At 39.7% G+C, this 22,408-nt stretch overlaps 1 protein-coding gene across 1 annotated transcript in view; it reads left to right on the forward strand.

Annotated features, from left to right (window-relative positions):
- Positions 1 to 20,269, forward strand: part of LOC117407892 (uncharacterized) — a 150,059-nt gene extending 129,790 nt beyond the window's left edge. Inside the window, exons 34-40 of the mRNA XM_059014495.1 lie at positions 276 to 490; positions 834 to 1,072; positions 1,187 to 1,303; positions 1,822 to 1,969; positions 2,187 to 2,264; positions 8,467 to 8,639; positions 20,153 to 20,269. Of these exons, the coding sequence (XP_058870478.1) occupies positions 276 to 490; positions 834 to 1,072; positions 1,187 to 1,303; positions 1,822 to 1,969; positions 2,187 to 2,264; positions 8,467 to 8,639; positions 20,153 to 20,170 (988 nt within the window). The 3' untranslated portion in view covers positions 20,171 to 20,269. The remainder of the gene's footprint in view (positions 1 to 275; positions 491 to 833; positions 1,073 to 1,186; positions 1,304 to 1,821; positions 1,970 to 2,186; positions 2,265 to 8,466; positions 8,640 to 20,152) is intronic.
- The last annotated feature ends 2,139 nt before the right edge of the window (positions 20,270 to 22,408 follow it).

The following is a 22,408-nucleotide window of genomic DNA, read 5'->3' on the forward strand; positions in this document are numbered from 1 at the left end:
AGGGCCGCCGAGAGCCGTCATGGGCCCCAGGAAAGGATTGGTATGTCCCGCACCGCACCGCCCCTTATTTGGTAAATGTTGACATTTACCGGTAAAACTGACTTTTACTGTAACATATGCATTAAAATGCATTATACACCTATTGGAATAAAAAACTAGTGTGGGGCCGTATACCCAAATGTTTCGTACATGTGCTTATTTCTTCATACTTGTATCATACAGCACACCCCGTACGCAAGCAATTGTTTTTTTTAATGTTTTGTTCTGACGTCTAGGTTTTCGTTCAAGAAAGAAGGAGAATACCAGTGTGAGATCACAGCTCTGATTTTTGACATGGTGTCTCCAGCTGAAGTTGTGTATGGGACTGAGCAATGGGAGAAGTGTCCCCTAGACCAGAGCTCCCTGCTTCCTGCCGGCCCGCTGTATGATATAAACAGTCCAAGCGGAGCACTGAAGCAGCTTTCCTTCCCACATTCGGAGTGCTCCCCTGGTCAGTGGCAACTTGAAATTGCTGAAACTCAAGCTATCTTAACAATTTGTTATTTACAGTCCCTGAACTCAAATACATGAGAGGGAGCAAATAACAAGCACGAGAACAAGCAGACATGTGTCTAAAGCAGCCACAAAAGTGCAGTCCTGTTGGTGACTATCAGGTAAAACTGTAGCACATGTCACTGCAGATGAGAAAGAAACCCCACATTCGCTGGTATATTATTTCAAGAAATCCTGCATTATGTTTTAGAACCAGCAGTCTAAAGAGTTCTCTTCAGTGGCATTTTTAGTTTTGTCCTTCTCGGTTTAAACTTAAACTCCTTTCATCTTTTTTTTTCCAGAAGTTCAGAATCACTTGATGGTGGCACACTACAAGAATGACAATGTTGAGATGATTAAACCAAGCGAAGTGACAGAAACTCACATCAAAATAAAAGTCACAGAAATGTCTCTCTTTGGTCTTGTGAGAAGATGGCTGAAATATAAAAGTAAAGCTCAGGTGCTTCTGTTTCTCAGGCAGCTGACTGAGAGAAAGAAGCTGAATGTTTTCTTGCTCTCCTCAAATATTGTTTTAGATGATGTAAGTAAAAAACTGGAGAAGCTAAATATTTTCAATACTATTAAATAGTCATTCATTTTTTGACCAGCTCTTACTATTCCAGGTTTAATGAACACTTTTTTCACCCCTTCAAAGGTGCAAGAGAAACAAAAAGACAGTATTTTCATTGAGACAAGTTCACGCTGTGTTGTGTTGGAAGAGGAAAAGTACAGCGTTTCATGTGACCAGGAAAATGCTCATGTACAACCAGACGTAAGCTAAGCTTTTAACATTTACTTTATATAGACTGGCCTTCTGAAACACAAAGCTGTTTGTAATGTAATATGCCACGATGTAAAATATAAGCATTTTAGCTGATATTTTTCACGTCTAGTGGAATCCATAACCATTTTGACATTCCCACAATTGTAGTTCTGCAGGTTTTATTTTCACCATGACCTGACATGGCAGACACAGTATTACCATTCCAATGATATATCGATTAGTTCTCATGGTTCAGCCCTGAGTGGGTTCTGTGTGGGATATGCAAAGAAAGCTTTCCCCAGTATACAGTACTTTACTAAATTGAATGGTAACATGGAATTGAACAAATCACTACATGGTAGCTCATGTGTCCTCCAATAACAAAATAACAGCAAAAGCATTTGTCACAGGATATACATGTTTGCTTTTCTGATTAGGTTGGGTAATAAATACTATGTGTAGGAACTTGAACACAAGTAGACCAAAACTAAACCTTATAAAAGATTTGTTTCTCTTCACTTTTGCAGACATATGATTTTGTAAGAGACTACGGTCCCAACTTCCACCCAACATTTGAAATCTTTTTGAACAATGACGTAAAAAGTCTGACTCTTGAAGTTTTCAAAAGCACCAAAAGAGATGCTTCGGTCTGGTCTCGCAAAGTATGGCTTGATGGTAAGAGGGTTCATTTATAATTAAGTGACCTAAAAAACTAACAATCATTAAATTGCCAGCTTTTGATAATGCCATACCTGAATTTGAATTCAATAATAACTATTTTAAATAAGTGAATCTTTTCAACTGGAATTTCTTTGTTTTTCAACTGGAAATACAAACGTGGAAAACTTCAATAATGCTATTATTAAATGTAAATTATTTTTTTTCCCTGCAGAGACCGCCAGGTGTACCAGTGACTATGTGCAATCTGAAACGGCTGCCGTAAAACCGAGACCTACCTCATTACAAGCAGGTTTGTTGTTTCTATACTCACTTTTTTGATGCCTCATTCTGCTGAATGGTTAATCTATGCAGCTGATGACTGTAATGAACTCAGCATGTTTATATTTTAAATATTTAGCAAGTGTTGTGTATGGAATTGGTGACCACACTTTTAATTTACAGTTGTAATATGGAAACAGCATGCTGCAGCTCCCATGCTCAGTGTTAGTGAAGTCCTGATCTGACAGCATGCTGCAGCTCCCATGCTCAGTGTTAGTGAAGTCCTGATCTGACAGCATGCTGCAGCTCCCATGCTCAGTGTTAGTGAAGTCCTGATCTGACAGCATGCTGCAGCTCCCATGCTCAGTGTTAGTGAAGTCTTGATCTGACAGCATGCTGCAGCTCCCATGCTCAGTGTTAGTGAAGTCCTGATCTGACAGCATGCTGCAGCTCCCATGCTCAGTGTTAGTGAAGTCCTGATCTGACAGCATGCTGCAGCTCCCATGCTCAGTGTTCGTGGAGTCCTGATCTGACAGCATGCTGCAGCTCCCATGCTCAGTGTTAGTGAAGTCCTGATCTGACAGCATGCTGCAGCTCCCATGCTCAGTGTTAGTGAAGTCTTGATCTGACAGCATGCTGCAGCTCCCATGCTCAGTGTTAGTGAAGTCCTGATCTGACAGCATGCTGCAGCTCCCATGCTCAGTGTTCGTGGAGTCCTGATCTGACAGCATGCTGCAGCTCCCATGCTCAGTGTTAATGAAGTCCTGATCTGACAGCATGCTGCAGCTCCCATGCTCAGTGTTAGTGAAGTCCTGATCTGACAGCATGCTGCAGCTCCCATGCTCAGTGTTAGTGGAGTCCTGATCTGACAGCAGGCTGCAGCTCCCATGCTGAGTGTTAGTGAAGTCCTGATCTGACAGCATGCTGCAGCTCCCATGCTCAGTGTTCGTGGAGTCCTGATCTGACAGCATGCTGCAGCTCCCATGCTCAGTGTTAGTGAAGTCCTGATCTGACAGCATGCTGCAGCTCCCATGCTCAGTGTTAGTGAAGTCCTGATCTGACAGCATGCTGCAGCTCCCATGCTCAGTGTTAGTGAAGTCCTGATCTGACAGCATGCTGCAGCTCCCATGCTCAGTGTTAGTGAAGTCCTGATCTGACAGCATGCTGCAGCTCCCATGCTCAGTGTTAGTGAAGTCCTGATCTGACAGCATGCTGCAGCTCCCATGCTCAGTGTTAGTGAAGTCCTGATCTGACAGCATGTAACACACACAGCGCTTATGATTACATGTTACCGTTTATTTTTCAGTAACAAGTTAATTGCAGTGAGTTCGTTCTACTGTATTTACGATATTATATACACTACAGGAAGCACTGTCATATATTTTAGATATTTTTATTAGCACAATCTGAGAGCAAAATTTACTGAGTGGGGTTTTTTTGGGGGTTTTTTTTACAATAAAATATGGACAAGAAGTAGCAAACACATGTTGGTGTTCGTCTATTCATGACTGATGGTAAAAAGCCACAAATGTTCAGTACAAAAGCTTCAAACTTTACCTAATCAGGACAGACCTTTTAGTTTGTTTGCTGGTTTTGTTAATACCAGTAATATCCAGCCATGAAAAATGAAGAGGCACTATTAGAAGAGCACCAATTAAAATACAGAACAGATCATTTTATTCCACCGCCTTCATTCTGCATGTTGAAGTAGAAAGAAGTCTTAGTTAATCGGCTCGTTTCACTTTTTAATAAAAATAGTTGGCAAAAAACATATTTAAAGGCAGGTACAAGGAGAGAAGTGGGGGCTACAGAGACTCGACGTAAATAAATAGACACAGTTTATCACATGCTGTCGAGCTGCAGACTGTTGACTCAACTTGAAACAGCCATGTATACACATGGCCTATTCACAGAGCCCAGTGCTTGGGACTCGGCTGTGGCGACGCCGCAGAATCCCTATATATATATATATATATATATATATATATATATATATATATATATATATATATATATATACAGTACTGTGCAAAAGTTTTAGGCAGGTGTGAAAAAATGCGGTAAAGTAAGAATGCTTTCAAAAATAGACATGTTAATAGTTTATATTTATCAATTAACAAAATGCAAAGTGAGTGAACAGAAGAGAAATCTACATCAAATCAATATTTGGTGTGACCACCCTTTGCCTTCAAAACAGCATCAATTCTTCTAGGTACACTTGCACACAGTTTTTGAAGGAACTCGGCAGGTAGGTTGGCCCAAACATCTTGGAGAACTAACCACAGTTCTTCTGTGGATTTAGGCAGCCTCAGTTGCTTCTCTCTCTTCATGTAATCCCAGACAGACTGGATGATGTTGAGATCAGGGCTCTGTGGGGGCCATACCATCACTTCCAGGACTCCTTGTTCTTCTTTACCCTGAAGATAGTTCTTAATGACTTTCGCTGTATGTTTGGGGTCGTTGTCATGCTGCAGAATAAATTTGGGGCCAATCAGATGCCTCCCTGATGGTATTGCATGATGGATAAGTATCTGCCTGTACTTCTCAGCATTGAGGAGACCATTAATTCTGACCAAATCCCCAACTCCATTTGCAGAAATGCAGCCCCAAACTTGCAAGGAACCTCCACCATGCTTCACTGTTACCTGCAGACATTCATTCGTGTACCGCTCTCCAGCCCTTCGGCGAACAAACTGCCTTCTGCTACAGCCAAATATTTCAAATTTTGACTCATCAGTCCAGAGCACCTGCTGCCATTTTTCTGCACCCCAGTTCCTGTGTTTTCGTACATAGTTGAGTCGCTTGGCCTTGTTTCCATGTCGGAGGTATGGCTTTTTGGCTGCAAGTCTTCCATGAAGGCCACTTCTGACCAGACTTCTCCGGACAGTAGATGGGTGTACCAGGGTCCCACTGTTTTCTGCCAACCCCTGTCTGCCTTGAAATTTCTGCCTGGGAGAGACCTTGCTGATGCAGTATAAATACCTTGTGTCTTGTTGCTGTGCTCAGTCTTGCCATGGTGTATGACTTTTGACAGTAAACTGTCTTCAGCAACCTCACCTTGTTAGCTGAGTTTGGCTGTTCCTCACCCAGTTTTATTCCTCCTACACAGCTGTTTCTGTTTCAGTTAATGATTGTGTTTCAACCTACATATTGAATTGATGATCATTAGCACCTGTTTGGTATAATTGTTTAATCATACACCTGACTATATGCCTACCAAATCCCTGACTTTGTGCAAGTGTACCTAGAAGAATTGATGCTGTTTTGAAGGCAGAAGGTGGTCACACCAAATATGGATTTGATTTAGATTTTTCTTCTGTTCACTCACTTTGCATTTAGTTAATTGATAAATATAAACTATTAACATGTCTATTTTTGAAAGCATTCTTACTTTACAGCATTTTTTCACACCTGCCTAAAACTTTTGCACAGTACTGTGTATATATATATATATATATATATACAGTGCCTTGCGAAAGTATTCGGCCCCCTTGAACTTTGCGACCTTTTGCCACATTTCAGGCTTCAAACATAAAGATATGAAACTGTAATTTTTTGTGAAGAATCAACAACAAGTGGGACACAATCATGAAGTGGAACGAAATTTATTGGATATTTCAAACTTTTTTAACAAATAAAAAACTGAATAATTGGGCGTGCAAAATTATTCAGCCCCTTTACTTTCAGTGCAGCAAACTCTCTCCAGAAGTTCAGTGAGGATCTCTGAATGGTCCAATGTTGACCTAAATGACTAATGATGATAAATAGAATCCACCTGTGTGTAATCAAGTCTCCGTATAAATGCACCTGCACTGTGATAGTCTCAGAGGTCCGTTTAAAGCGCAGAGAGCATCATGAAGAACAAGGAACACACCAGGCAGGTCCGAGATACTGTTGTGGAGAAGTTTAAAGCCGGATTTGGATACAAAAAGATTTCCCAAGCTTTAAACATCCCAAGGAGCACTATGCAAGCGATAATATTGAAATGGAAGGAGTATCAGACCACTGCAAATCTACCAAGACCTGGCCGTCCCTCTAAACTTTCAGCTCATACAAGGAGAAGACTGATCAGAGATGCAGCCAAGAGGCCCATGATCACTCTGGATGAACTGCAGAGATCTACAGCTGAGGTGGGAGACTCTGTCCATAGGACAACAATCAGTCGTATACTGCACAAATCTGGCCTTTATGGAAGAGTGGCAAGAAGAAAGCCATTTCTTAAAGATATCCATAAAAAGTGTCGTTTACAGTTTGCCACAAGGTGCTCTGGTCAGATGAAACCAAAATCGAACTTTTTGGCAACAATGCAAAACGTTATGTTTGGCGTAAAAGCAACACAGCTCATCACCCTGAACACACCATCCCCACTGTCAAACGTGGTGGCAGCATCATGGTTTGGGCCTGCTTTTCTTCAGCAGGGACAGGGAAGATGGTTAAAATTGATGGGAAGATGGATGGAGCCAAATACAGGACCATTCCTGAAGAAAACCTGATGGAGTCTGCAAAAGACCTGAGACTGGGACGGAGATTTGTCTTCCAACAAGACAATGATCCAAAACATAAAGCAAAATCTACAATGGAATGGTTCACAAATAAACATATCCAGGTGTTAGAATGGCCAAGTCAAAGTCCAGACCTGAATCCAATCGAGAATCTGTGGAAAGAACTGAAAACTGCTGTTCACAAATGCTCTCCATCCAACCTCACTGAGCTCGAGCTGTTTTGCAAGGAGGAATGGGCAAAAATTTCAGTCTCTCGATGTGCAAAACTGATAGAGACATACCCCAGGCGACTTACAGCTGTAATCGCAGCAAAAGGTGGCGCTACAAAGTATTAACTTAAGGGGGCTGAATAATTTTGCACGCCCAATTTTTCAGTTTTTTATTTGTTAAAAAAGTTTGAAATATCCAATAAATTTCGTTCCACTTCATGATTGTGTCCCACTTGTTGTTGATTCTTCACAAAAAATTACAGTTTCATATCTTTATGTCTGAAGCCTGAAATGTGGCAAAAGGTCGCAAAGTTCAAGGGGGCCGAATACTTTCGCAAGGCACTGTATATATATATATATATATATATATATATATATATATATATATATATATATATATATATATATATATATATACATATATATATATACACATATATGGACTTGGGAATGCATGTATGCATACAATGAGGGATGAAATACATTTTATTTTGCTGCAAAACAATGTGTAAAAGAGTCTAAATAAATAATTAGTATGATTTTAACCAAGGCCCGTGCCTTGGGTGCCTCATAGCTGGCAACGGCCTTGTGTGTGTGTGTGTGTGTGTGTGTGCCTCATATATATATATATATATATACAGTGCATTTTGTTAATTGATAAATATAAACTATTAACATGTCTATTTTTGAAAGCATTCTTGCTTTACAGCACTTTTTCACACCTGCCTAAAACTTTTGCACAGTACTGTGTACTGTGTATGTATGTATATATATATATATATATATAGGTATAGATATAGATATATATAGAGAGAGAGAGATCTATATCTATAGATAGATAGATAGATAGTTTTATTTTCTTAGGTTTCCCTGGTAAGTGGCAATCACTTTTCTTTCAACACCAGATAACACACCATGTTGAGTACGTGTTGTAGACTATAGCCAAGAGAAGAGACCTGTATTAATAGCCAAAGAAAATCCTGCTATTATGTAAACCTATATTAACAAATGGAAAGAAAATACAATCGTAAATGCTATAAAGTGACCCCATTAGAAACTCCCATTGCATTGAGGTTTGAATGTACTCCCAGCTAAATTCAGGACTCAAACATCCAGTTTTAATGCAATCTCTATTTGTTTTGCTTTTTTAATACAGACACAAAAAAACATACACATTAACTACCAGGGCTGGAGTATTCTTGCTGTATTTTGAGTGCTGGATTAATGATTGCTTGTTGTGTCTCAGGTGAGAGGTTGAAGGCTCTGCGTTGCTGTATTTTGAGTGCTGGATTAATGATTGCTTGTTGTGTCTCAGGTGAGAGGTTGAAGGCTCTGCGTTGCTGTATTTTGAGTGCTGGATTAATGATGGCTTGTTGTGTCTCAGGTGAGAGGTTGAAGGCTCTGCGTTGCTGTATTTTGAGTGCTGGATTAATGATGGCTTGTTGTGTCTCAGGTGAGAGGTTGAAGGCTCTGCGTTGCTGTATTTTGAGTGCTGGATTAATAATGGCTTGTTGTGTCTCAGGTGAGAGGTTGAAGGCGGTGCGGACGAGGCTCATCGAGGGGCTGAACGCCTCAGTAATCCGGGACCTGCTGGATGACATGCTGCACATGAATGTGTTGAACGATGGCGAGGTGGAGAGTGTGAAAGAGGGGCAGACCTGCACCAAGGACAAGGCCAGCTGCCTGATCGACATGGTGAGGAAAAAGGGGAGTTCTGCAAGCGAGAAACTCATCTCAAAACTTGCAGAGAGGGACCCTGTCTTATACGTCACTCTTGGACTTCACAGGCAGTCAGTCGACTAAGAAGCAAATAACTGCTTATAATAGATTCTTCAATATAAAACTTGAATCCATCAAAACAGAACAAAAAAATAACCCTTTGATATCTAGCCTATTCAAAATCCAGTGTCACTGCACACTATTGTCTCCATAGAAAAGCATTGCACTCCGCTGTATCAGGAAAGCTCAACCAGCTTGTATTCAACCTCCAGTCTTGCAGGACTGGAGGAGGTGGGTTTCATTTACAAGGCAGGGTGAATTATCCTAATATATTCTCCAAGGCCCGGATCAAATCAAAACTTTGACAACCCGCTAATCACAATTTACAAAACTGTACTTAATAGTGTTTTCTTTTTTTGTAAGAATCTTATTTCTTCTACTCATCTACTACTTCTACTCATAAAAACACCTGCCCTGAGTCAATTTCTTTTTTCTCAAAGCCCACTTTAATGACTAAACGTAAAAATAGAGGTGCTGTCTAATCTACTGGGATTAGTAAAATAAACCGTAGCATGGTAGTATTGGCGGACTGTCAATCAAAACACAAATCCGCAAATCGCAGCTGACAGATTGTCTATCTGGAGGTGGGACTCAGAGCGAGCGCTCTGGCAATAGGTCATTGTTAAGGTCATGTGATTGTTCTGCTGAGAGAGATAATATTAACTAACAGAGCGTAAAAATTCACAATTTTAAAAAATGACATGCTTTTGGGATATTAATTTAAGTGTGTTTATGGAATGTTTTTGCTTATGAGTTGTAACTAATACATTTGTACTGTGGGCTAAGTTTTGACACTTAGATGTGTTTTTTTATAGAAACGTTTTCATACTAACTTTTTTACTTGATAACATTTAAAATTCATTTAAAAATCCAATTGATGTCTATGATTTAATATGTTTTTGTGACTAATTTGAAGCTATTAAATATATTTCAGTATCATCTAGAGTTATTAATCAAATGTATTCATCTTGTTACACAATTGATTTATTAAAATGTTTAGATATACTGTTACTTGATTACTTGATTGATTACTGTCTTGTTCACAGTCATCTTAAAATAACGTTAGGATATGTTTTGTTGAAAAAGAATATGTTTTTGACCGATTCAGATTTTGCTGCTGATGTGTTTATTTCAAAAGGTTTTCTTTCAGTGTGCTGCAGCAGCACTGTGCGTTATATTTATTTATTATTTTTATTTTTTGGGGGAGGGGGGGATTCCAGTGTCTACTTCACAGTCTTAAAATCCTAAATCCTAGCTCCGGCACTCATGGAAAGTGTCATACACCCATGTATCTGGACTTTTGTTTATCCAAGACACCAGTTATATATTCCATGCCATGGAACCTTGTCCACTCCCCACAATATCTCCCAGGTTATTTGGGAGTTGATCTAAAACTGGGCACCATATGTTCAGAAAGACTCCTCATCCTCCATCAATACAGCACTCAATCTTTCAGGGGGAGGGCTTTAAAAATCTCCCCATACCACTGATTGACGGTCGGTGGGTTGTCTCAAATCCAGTTTATCAAAATGAATTTTCTGGCAACAAACAGCTTTCTAATCAGTTTCAGTTGGGCGGGACTTAGCGTAATCCAATTGGGACGCATGCCCAGAATAAAGAGCCTGGGATCCTTGTCCAACCTGCAATCAAACATGATCTCCAATTCCAGCCGGATCCCGTTCCAAAAGGAAGTTATCACTGGGCATGTCCTGAAGCAATGGAGAGGAGTTCTAATGTCCTTTTTACATTCGGAGCAGGTCGGTGAGAGCCATGGGTCTATTTTATGAGATATAAGGTGTTCTATGCACACAATGCTAAATCTTATACTTGCTGTATTGCACAAGCCTCCTCTTCAGGTGATCCACCCAGATCCCTCTCCCAAGATCCAGGACCCCATTGACATTACAGATAACACAGGAAGTCACTGAGTAGAAATTAGACATGCATTTTTTGGAATTCATCGATTTTAAAAGAATATTGTCCACGTGGGTCAGCACCGGTAATCCTGGAGAGAGCACACTATTTGTATGTAAAAAAAATGTCTAAACCGTAGAAAACCATAAGTTTTTACTTGGAATATCATATTTATTGTATCATATACATTATTGTATTGATCATATAAGTCAGCAATACACAAAACTGTTTTCAAATTGCATATGTTACTGACAATATCACTTGTTGACTTATAATAATGGGATACTGTGGCAAAGTGGTAATTAGTAGCAGGTGTATAGCAGGTGCGGTGCGGGTGCAGTAATCCCAAGAACAAACAGGCAACAAAGTATGGCTGAAATGGTTGATTTAATGATTATTAATCCAATGGTCTGATGACCAGCCAGCAAATAATAATGAACAGGCAATACTCAACAATGTGTATTGCACAGTAGTCAAAAAGGTTGCAGTCCTGCCTGGACGTCGCCAGTTCGAGTCCAGGCTATTCCACAGCCGACCGTGGATGGGAGCTTCCAGGGGGCGGCGCTCAATTGGCCGAGCGTCGTCCGGGGGGAAGGAGGGTTAGGTCGGCCAGGGTGTCCTCGGCTCACCGGTCACCAGCGACCCCTGTAGTCTGGCCGGGCGGCTGCCGGCTTGCCTGTAAGCTGCCCAGAGCTGCGTTGTCCTCCGATGCTGTAGCTCTGAGGCGGCTGCACGGTGAGTTCGCAGTGTGTAAAGAAGCGGGCGGCTGACGGCACACGCTTCGGAGGACAGCGTGTGTTCATCTTCGCCCCTCCCGAGTCAGCGCAAGGGTGGTAGCGGTGAGTTGATCATAATAAAAATAATTGGGCATTTCAAATTGGGGAGAAAATAATAAAAACGAATTGGCAACGACTAAATTATATAAAAAAAATATATATAAAAAAATAGGTTGCAGTCCTGTAAATAATAAGCACAGTACTAACACACAATTAGACACACACACGATCACAAGTCCAAAGTGAGTGCTCTCAGTGCTTGTGTTGAAGTACAATATAATACGTGCTATTCTTGTGCTGATAACAATGTTAATCAAGACTGTAGTGCAGTGTTGATCCAGTTTTGTGCTGGCCCTTGGCGACAGCTCCAGATTCATGTTTAGCCGTCTAGTGCTATATAACAAAAACACAGACAGTTACTAAACAGACGCAAACAAACAAACAAAACACAAATATTTTCCAGTAGGCTTTCTCTGCGTCTCGCACGGTCCTTCTAGTCTCTCAATAAAAACCAAGCAAAGGAAAAGATTTCGATTCTCCGGCCCCTTTATGCTATCATGCATGACCCCTTGGTAAACGATTGCAGCTGACTCTATTGCCTGCAGCTGCTACCTCGTTTACCTTCCGGGTCAATACGTTCCTGGAATAGAGTCTTGCCTTCCAGGCTGACCGACTTCCCGACCCAGGAAATGAACTGTCAGGCCAGCCCGTCCAAAGCCTTTCCCTTTCGCTACTTAGCGTCCTCACAGGTCGGGAGGGAGATTTACAACCAGAACTCATTATATTTCTGTCACAGATGCATACTGTGGACTATTTTGGGGGTTGGTGTCAGCTCCTTGCTCAGTTAATACTGCTTAATCAGTGACGCTAAAGCATTCCATATTTTTCTTGACAAAATAAAATGTTACATTTTTATAAATAAAATGTTGTGACAGAGAGCGAATGAATCCTAATCAACAATCTCCCTCCCGACCTGTGAGGGCGCTGTATAACCGGAGCAGAGTGCCCCGTAATAGATGGTTCGGCAGTTCATTCCAAGGTCAATCGGAAGCCGGCCATCCAGGAAGGGGGTGGGGCCACGATACCAGAAGTCAGCGCCATAATGTGTTAGGTTATATGTCAGTCATGGATTGGAGGAGACGTGATTGGCCGCACCACCGAAAGAGGGTGTGACAGAGGGTATTTAGGGGAAGTGGCCCCAGTGATCTGTTCCTCCGTTATGGTTACGGACTGACCGTGAGGAATAAAGAGAAGCAGTGAGTGTTTAGTGTAGTAATGTCTGTCTATTTAACTGTGTCTTGTTTGTCACTGTAGACGGCTAAAGAGCCGGGAGCTGTCGCTGTCAAGCCAGCATTAAACCCGGACTGCACTATACTACTGTAAAGAACTAGTTTCACATTCACAACACCACTTGCACCTGGAACACTCACTGTTGGACTGGTGAATGTATAGGTGTCTTAAAGTGTGTGTTTGTTATTATTAATTCGGGACTGAACCCCGTGGTTTTGTTAGAACATAAGAACATAAGAAAGGTTACAAACGAGAGGAGGCCATTCAGCCCATCTTTCTCGTTTAGTTGTTAGTAGCTTATTGATCCCAGAATCTCATCAAGCAGCTTCTTGAGGGATCCCAGGGTGTCAGCTTCAACAACATGGGGAGTTGGTTCCAGACCCTCACAATTCTCTGTGTAAGAAAGTGCCTCCTATTTTCTGTTCTGACTGCCCCTTTAGCTAATCCCCATTTGTGACCCCTGGTCCTTGTTTCTTTTTTCAGGTCGAAAAAGTCCCTTGGGTCGACAATGTCACCACATTTTAGAATTTAGAATACTTGAATCAGAGCAGCAATATCCTTTTTGTAGCGAGGTGACCAGAACTGAACACAGTATTCTAGATGAGGTGTTGCTAATGCGTTGTTTTAACATTACTTCCCTTGATTTAAATTCAACACTTTTCACTATATATCTGAGCATCTTACTGGCCTTTTTTATAGCTTCCCCACATTGTCTAGATGAAGACATTTCTGAGTCAACATAAACTCCTAGGTCATTTTCACATATTCCTTCTTCAATTTCAGTATCTCCCATATGATGATTATTATTATTATTATTATTATTATTATTATTATTATTATTATTATTATTATTTATTTCTTAGCAGACGCCCTTATCCAGGGCGACTTACAATTGTTACAAGATATCACATTATACATTATTTCACATACAATTACCCATTTATACAGTTGGGTTTTTACTGGAGCATTCTAGGTAAAGTACCTTGCTCAAGGGTACAATAGCAGTGTCCCCTACGGGGGATTGAACCCACAACCCTCCGGTCAAGAGTCCAGAGCCCTAACCACTACTCCACACTGCATATGATATGATATTTATAATGCACATTTTTATTGCCTGCATGCAGTACCTTACACTTTTCTCTATTAAATGTAATCTGCCATGTTGCTGTCTAGGTCATTTTGAATGACCTTTGCTGCTGCAACAGTGTTTGCCACTCCTCCTATTTTGTGTCATCTGCAAATGTAACAGTTTGCTTACTGTACCAGAATCTAAATCATTAATGTAGATTAGGAATAGCAGAGGACCTAATACTGATCCCTGTGGTACACCACTGGTTACCTCACTCCATTTTGAGGTTTCTCCTCTAATCAGTACTTTCTGTTTTCTACATGTTAACCACTCCCTAATCCATGTGCATGCATTTCCTTGAGTCCCTACTGCATTCAGTTTGAGAATTAATCTTTTATGCAGGACTTTGTCAAAAGCTTTCTGGAAATCTAAATAAACCATGTCATATGCTTTGCAATTATCCATTGTCAATGTTGCATCCTCAAAAAAATCAAGCAGGTTAGTTAGACACGATCTCCCTTTCCTAAAACCATGCTAACTGTCTCCCAGGATACTTTTACCATATAGGTCATTTTCCATTTTGGATCTTATTATAGTTTCCATAAGTTTACATATAATAGAAGCCAGGCTTATTTGGTCTGTAGTTACCTGGTTCAGTTTTGTCTCCCTTTTTGTGGATCGGTATTACGTTTGCAATTTTCCAGGCTGTCGGTACAACCCCTGTATCAAGAGACTATTGCGTGATCTTGGTTAGAGGTTCGTAAATAACTTCTTTCATTTCTTTGAGTACTATTGGGAGGATCTCATCTGGCCCAGGGGATTTGTTTATTTTAAGAGCTCCTAGTCCCTTTAACACTTCTGCCTCTGTTATGCTAAAGTTATTTAAAACTGGATAGGAACAGGTCGACATGTTGTCCATATCCTCCTTTGTAAAAACTTGTGAAAAGTAATCATTTAATATATTTGCTTTTTTCTCTTCATCTATGATTTTGTCATTTGTATCTCTTAGATATTTCCTCCTCTTTGAATGTTCTCTTGCTGTTATAATATTGGAAAAATATTTTGGAATTGTTTTTAGCTCCCTTAGCAATGTTCATTTCTATCTCTCTCTTGGCCTTTCTAACTTCCTAACTACTTCCATGCTGACTGTCTCCCAGGCTACTGTTACCATAAAGGTCATTTTCCATTTTGGATGGAGTTTCCATAAGTTTCCATGTAGTAGAAGCCAGGCTTATCGGTCTGTAGTTACCTGGTTTTGTTTTGTCAGAAACATCATCCGTGTTTATTAGACCTGAGTAAATGTGAACTTGGTCATTTTATTGAAAGCATAAAATACAGATTGTTTACAAAAGCATAACCTTTTACCCCCCCCCCCCCCCCCAATAATAATAATAATAATAATAATAATAATAACAATAATAATAATAATAATAATAAAATGGGACTAGTATTATTTATCACCCCTGTTCTTCAACAAGCTTATTTTCACAGGATATTAAGTAATATATATTTCTACAGTTATATATATATATATATATATATATATATATATATATATATATATATATATATATATATATATATATATATATATATATATATATCCCCTACTGTAAACATGCATTATAATAAAGCATGCATATCTGACTATTAAAATATAATTATTGCTGGAACGATGCTTATTTTCATATTGTAGTAGAGCTGGTAGTTTGGTAGTTTATCTACCCTGACCTGTTCTTATCTGTGTAGCCAGCCAGTCCTTTTAACTAATGATGTAATTATAAACTGGGTGTTTTCCACAAACCGTTCCCCAGCTGCTGAGATTATATAGGCAGGGATGGTCATCATATGCAATATGTAGCTTTCTAGAAGCAAACCAAAATACTGATAGCCCTTTTACTAAATGTTTTATTTGTTATGTTGCTGGTAATTACAGGAAAATACGTAAGAGATTTACATTTAAGAACATTATTTTTTCTGTCTCTTTAAGAAATCGATTTTCCTAGACCGGAACAGGTTCCTGGTTGTTAAGGAAGGGTGGGTTAGTCAGCACTTCAACTGATACAGGAAACCGGAGACAACAGCGGACAAGACTGGCCGAGTCTGAGGCAGTGATTTACAGAAATAACAATACTAGTAAATACAACACAACTAGGAGTTGTACAGCTACACTAGTCGTTGCATTGCTTGTTTTAAACATTTTATTTTATAATAATTCCCACAGTAAATCTGAAACGAGAGTCGTGGATGCTTGATACACAACCGGCTTTCTGTAGGTACTACTACGCGTAAGAAATAAAACATCCGTTTTTCCAGCGAAATATCCACTTGGGCCATTAAACATTACAAAAAAGTATCACTGTGTTTAGCCTCTTATTTAAATACAGCATACATGCTTTGAAGGACGTTAAATAAAGATATACTGGTAGGTCAACGTTTTTTTTTCTTCTTCTTTTATTTGTTGTGGTGTATTCATGAAATTCATGTTTTTATTTAAGCCAAAATGTGAAAACGTTTTAACAAAACAAACAAAAATAACGGTTAATGTTGTTTATACATACATGTGGGACACTTCAGCAGCATGGAGGTAAGCAAACACAATCCCCAGTGTGTTTGTTACTTCATTAAAAAAAAAAAAACCTGCCTGTAAAAGGAGTTTTCTCAAAAATGGCAGCCCCTTTTTAAGTTTCTCTGAATAATGTGAATGATAAGGCTTTAAAACTTAGTAGAAGATTCACCTTTTTTAAACAATTAAGAGCATACAGCTAAGAATGTTTTTTAGAGTTAAATGTCTGATACAACTCTGTATGTACCAACATTTCTTTCTGGGTTTTGTGGTCAGCATCTACAAAGATCAACACACTTTGCAGGGAATCGTTTTTAGTTTCATTGGTGTTTCAAGTCGTAAAACTTTGAAAAGTAATTTAGTATAAAACACGTGCATTACGGTGGACAGGCAATTTTTCAGCAAATTTAACAATGTGTAGAACTAAAAGTAAAGGTTACAAATGGAAAAGTTTAACCAAAGTAAGAACCAAAGGAAAGTCTTTCAATCGTTGTCTATTGTTGATTTGTGCATCTGGTCAAGTGCATGGTTAATTGCAAGACATACAGAAAAGATCACCTCCCAAGTTTTTAATTCCAAATTGTCAGTTTTCCTGTAGTTGGAGTTTGTAAAACCAGAATTGACTTGTGCATTGTGTTGAAACACAAAAGAAGTGTTGAAGCAACAATTAGACCTTTTTACTGGTGAAACTCCAAATCCAGTGCATTGATTATACTTCTGTTCATTACGCATCCCTATAATGGAAGCTTGTATTATGAGTTTGTAAACCCGGTGATGCTACACCAACTACTGCTAATCTCTCATAACCCATTTAAGATGGCAGCTTCAAATTGAGGGTTGTGAAAACTCTGAACTGTGACTAAGATGGCTACCATATTGGGGTCATGTGACTTTTTGGTTTCCTAATGATAAAGACCTAACTCTTTGAGATACCGGCATCATATTTGGGTCATTAGGGTATTCTGTGATTCTCTAAGCGGAGTTTGATCGTGGGTGTCATACAAAATAATGAACCCTTTCTTGACAGTTTTTTGTTACAATGTAAAATCTTTATCTCAGAACCCATTTGAAATGGCGACTTCATATTTGCAGGTTATATAATCCCTTCATGCTAAATGTGTTGCTGACCATGAAATTTAACTTTGGCCTAATATGGCTGCCACGAGCGACCTGTACACTAAAGGGATATTAAAACAGTAACTTAGTTTGTACTTTTGTTGCCTTATTCTGCTGAATGGTTAATCTCTGCAGCCGATGTCTGCAATGAAAACCGTATGTTTTATATTTTAGATATTTTGCAAGCACGTTGTCATATATTTTAGATATTTCCAAACCATTCTCAGGGCTGTCAAACTTTTTCCCATTGAGGGTCCAGGACTCTCAACTAAAAAAACTAAAGGTCCCAGAGAAAATGTTGGAGGTCACAATAAAGTGTACACAAATCATTTTTTGACAATTTTAAAAATAATAAACAAACACTAAAAACCACAAACATAAAATACAATTCTGTCTAAAAGAACGAAGAACAAAACAACATAGCAATATAACCCACAAAAGCAGAATTCCAACTTGCTTATTCAATATTGCAAACTATGCATGCTCTGCTCTCGGTGCCAGGAGACACAACACTGTAGAGAAGTGGGAAGTGAACTTCTGCTTTCGTTACATGTCTTAAAGCTGATTCGAACTTAAATCGAGGGGAGCTCTTTTTTTAATATATATAGATAGATAGATAGATAGATATAAATTGGCTAGTAGTGGGGATATTTAAATTGCCACATTTCTTTCTATTTCTGTATACATCTAGCTCTGGTAATTTAAAAATAAATAAATAAATGGTACCCAACATCAGAACTAGCATTAAAAAGCAACCAGTACACCTTTAAACTTGGCAGTTCTGTAACTACAGTACAGCCAAATAGTACAGCATACTTTAAAAGACGCAACAAATTGGCAGAAAAAAAGTTCTCTGGTTCTCTCTGGTCTTGTGCTGGTTCAGTTCTTTAAGGGGCTTTGAACTTTTATGCCATTTCTTTCTGTCAGCAGCCGCTAAAGTCTTTCAAACAGTACTTTGTTTGGAAAGCAGTTAGCAAGAAAGCCTGAAAGGGATTTCAGCAAGACATACCCATGTCCATGTTTTCCAGTTCTCCACAGCGGGATCTAGTGTACAATGCAGAGTTTGAGCCAGCCAACATTCTGAAGCTTGCACTTCAGACAACTGTATTACCTGCATGGTTTTAAATAAATAAATAAATCTGTGGTGGGGCTGCCAGTGTCAGATGGACAGACACGTGTCCCACGGACATCTGCAAACCTGAGAGTCCCGACAAACAATGCATGCGTAAAGGACGCAGGTACCCGCGCCCCCGAGAGCCTCGATTCTTTTACAGTGGATGGCAGGTTTTGTATTGTAGTCAGGTCAGTTGCATTCAATTTCATTTTTAATTGCTTAGATATTTTTAGCAGTTACTTCAGTAGCACATGGGTCTGGGTACTGGTGTCTGGGGAGGTGTATACTTCCAAATTACAGTCCTAAGTATTTGTATGCTTTCTGCCTTCACCGTTCTTCAAATGGTCAAATAAACTCCCTTTTCCTTGCAATAGCTGACCCTGCTTTAGTACACATAAAGTTATTTGCACATGTACTTCTGTGGGTGAACAGAGGGCATTCAGAACATTCTGCAGATCTACGGGTAACTCACACAAGCCAATTTAAGCCCTTTGCAGTCCATTTATTCAGTGCTTGTCAAGTGCATCAGGTCCAATTTATTTTCACACGCGCTGTTTATTTTACATGCGCTGTTTAAAATATTTTTTTTCAGAGTAAAACAGGTTTGAAAGGTATTGAATCGCAAAAGGACACTCAGTACTGTATCTCCAGCCAAGCCCCACCCCTTGTTTGCTGTATTTTTCACATACCTCTTTATAGATGTGCATACTGATAAATCCTCTCCTGATCACTCGTTTTATCACCAAACTCAAATAATGTGATCCAAGTCATTATTTAATTGCTATAACATCTCAAAAAGCTCTGCAAATGTCAGTGATATTCTTTGAGCGCTGGATGCAGAAGCAGCTATCTCCTTTGTTTATGTCCGTGTGATCTCTGTACTGCACGGGGCTATGAGATACGCCGGCTCCTATCGCTCTCACTCGGCAATTGAAAGGTTTTATCGGCTTTTTCCTGGAGAAAAAACGACTAGAGACCTGTGCTTTACATCTTTTTGATAATGTTTGACCTGGTTCGACATAAGACCGCAAAGGGTTAAAATTAAAATAAACTAAAATATTATTTTGGCAATAACTGCTTTTAGGTTTACAAACAATGGGCTTGATCCTGTCAGGTTAGTTCTGCATTGCCATTTCAAGCATTTCCTTATACAGTCTCCTGCTCCACATTGGGAGCAACATGTATTTTAAAATGTTAACACTGCATCATGAGCAATAAGCAAGGCCATAAGCCAGCCTTATTCGTGAGGCAGGTGCATTGGGAACTCTGTAGTTCCTAACAAGCACTTGTACACCAGTCCTAGCACGCAAGTATATAAAGAAATACATCTACAGCCAGTCTGTGATCAAAGGTAGGTTTTTTAATAATGCCATTCAGTCAATAAGTGTTTGCTATGTAATACAAAAACACATTGCTGATAAAATGTTTGATGTTACTTTATAGTTTATGGATTTTCTAATGTTTATTACTAGTAACCTAAACGTAGGTGTTTACATGTGTAAGGTGGAAGTCTTCATTGTGAAACTTGCAGTGGTACACATTGATGGAAATATGTTGATTCACTATACTTTTTTTACTACACAGGCACTGAAGAGATATTGACTAATTTCAAGGAAGGTTTGAAGATGGAGTCTTTTCCTGACCTGGGACCTGTCCACCTGAATGAGGAGAGCAGTGAACTGGAGCCTGTCCACATTAAAGAGGAGAGCACTGAACTGGAAGATGTCCACATTAAAGAGGAGACCACTGAACTGGAACATGTCCACATTAAAGAGGAGGCCACTGAACTAGAACATGTCTGCATTAAAGAGGAGGCCACTGAACTGGAACATGTCTGCATTAAAGAGGAGGCCACTGAACTGGAACATGTCTGCATTAAAGAGGAGGCCACTGAACTGGAACATGTCCACATTAAAGAGGAGGCCACTGAACTGGAACATGTCCACATTAAAGAGGAGGCCACTGAACTGGAACATGTCCACATTAAAGAGGAGGCCACTGAACTGGAAGATGTCCACATTAAAGAGGAGGCCACTGAACTGGAAGATGTCTGCATGAAAGAGGAGAGCACTGAACTGGAAGATGTCTGCATGAAAGAGGAGAGCACTGAACTAGAACATGTCTGCGTTAAAGAGGAAGCCGTTGAACTGGAACATGTCTGCATGAAAGAGGAGAGCACTGAACTGGAAGATGTCTGCATGAAAGAGGAGAGCACTGAACTAGAACATGTCTGCATTAAACAGGAGAGCACTGAACTAGAACATGTCTGCATGAAACAGGAGAGCACTGAACTGGAACATGTCTGCATGAAAGAGGAGAGCACTGAACTGGAACATGTCTGCATGAAAGAGGAGAGCACTGAACTGGAACATGTCTGCGTTAAAGAGGAGGCCGTTGAACTAGAATATGTCCGCATGAAAGAGGAGAGCACTGAATTGGAGCCTGTCCACATTAAAGAGGAGAGCACTGAACTGGAGCTTGGCTACATTAGAGAGAAGGTTCCTAAAGTTGAGTCTTTGCTCAGTAAACTGGAGGGGTCTGAGAAGGATACCATTTTTGAACAAAGAATGTACACAAAAGAAGATGCCTCAACAAAATACTTTGCTGGCAAAAAAAACAAAGGAATGTGTTCCAGGACAGCATGTAAGAAACCTTTTAATTATTTGGAGCAATGAATAAATGCCAACTTCTGTCATGTGGTTCGAGTATATTTAAAACTTGACCAACATTGTTCCATGTCCTTTTTTAAAATTAGTTTTATTGATAGTTTTGTGTTGTGCATGTAAAGTTGCTTCCCTATTCTTGTGAGTAGTTTCCCATTCTGGATTGTGTCAGTCTGTCACACTCTACAATCATATCCTCCTACAGATGTTTCAAATTACATTTGTTTGTAATCTGTTAAATTCTCAATGTCATACTAATATGCAAGGACTGGTTATTTTAGTTTTATTTTTCATATGGAGCTTTGTAAATGTAGTCACTCTGTGTGAGCTTTATGCTTATTACCATACCATGTTTATACAAAATTCACAGATTGAAATGGTTACTTTTGATGTGGGATAGTCACTGAAATACTGTATGTGATTAGAATATGAATGAGTGCTGTGAACTAACCCCCTCTCCCCTTTCTTTCTTTGAAGTGGATGGGGATGAAGAACATACATCCTATCCGTGCCCTCACTGCAAAATCACTGTAACTGTGGAACAGCACCTTGAGAATCATATAAAGGACTCGCACCAAGAATTATTGCACACAGGCCAGGCTTCTAATTGTTGCAGCAAATGTGGGAAGAGTTTTAGAAGTACAAGAACCCTCAAAAAACACCTGCAAAGTCACAAAAGAGAGCCCCCCTTTCACTGCTCTGAATGTGGGAAGTGTTTCACAAAGTCTGCAAACCTTAAAAGGCACCAGCTTATACACAGTAAAGAGAGTCCATTGTGCTGCTCTGAATGTGGAAAGAAATTCAGGCGGTTAGACCACCTTAAGAAACACCAGCGAATTCACACAGGCGAGACTCCATATCGCTGCCTTACATGTGGGAAGAGTTTCAGAAACTCGCACCATCTTAAAGCACATGAGCAGATTCACAAAGGACAGGAACCCTATCAGTGCTCAGAATGTGGAAAGAATTTCAGACAGTCGGGACACCTTAAAATACACCAGCGAATTCACACACAGGAGACCCCTTTTCACTGCGATGGATGTGGGAAGAGTTTCAGAAACTCGGGGACCCTTAAAAGTCACAAGCACATTCACAAAGGAGAGAAACCCTATTGCTGCTCTGAATGTGGAAAGCATTTCAGGCAGTCGGCACACCTTAAACTGCATCAGCGAATTCA

The sequence above is a fragment of the Acipenser ruthenus genome, chromosome 48, assembly GCF_902713425.1.
Source record: "Acipenser ruthenus chromosome 48, fAciRut3.2 maternal haplotype, whole genome shotgun sequence".
In the NCBI taxonomy this organism is placed as follows: domain Eukaryota; kingdom Metazoa; phylum Chordata; class Actinopteri; order Acipenseriformes; family Acipenseridae; genus Acipenser; species Acipenser ruthenus.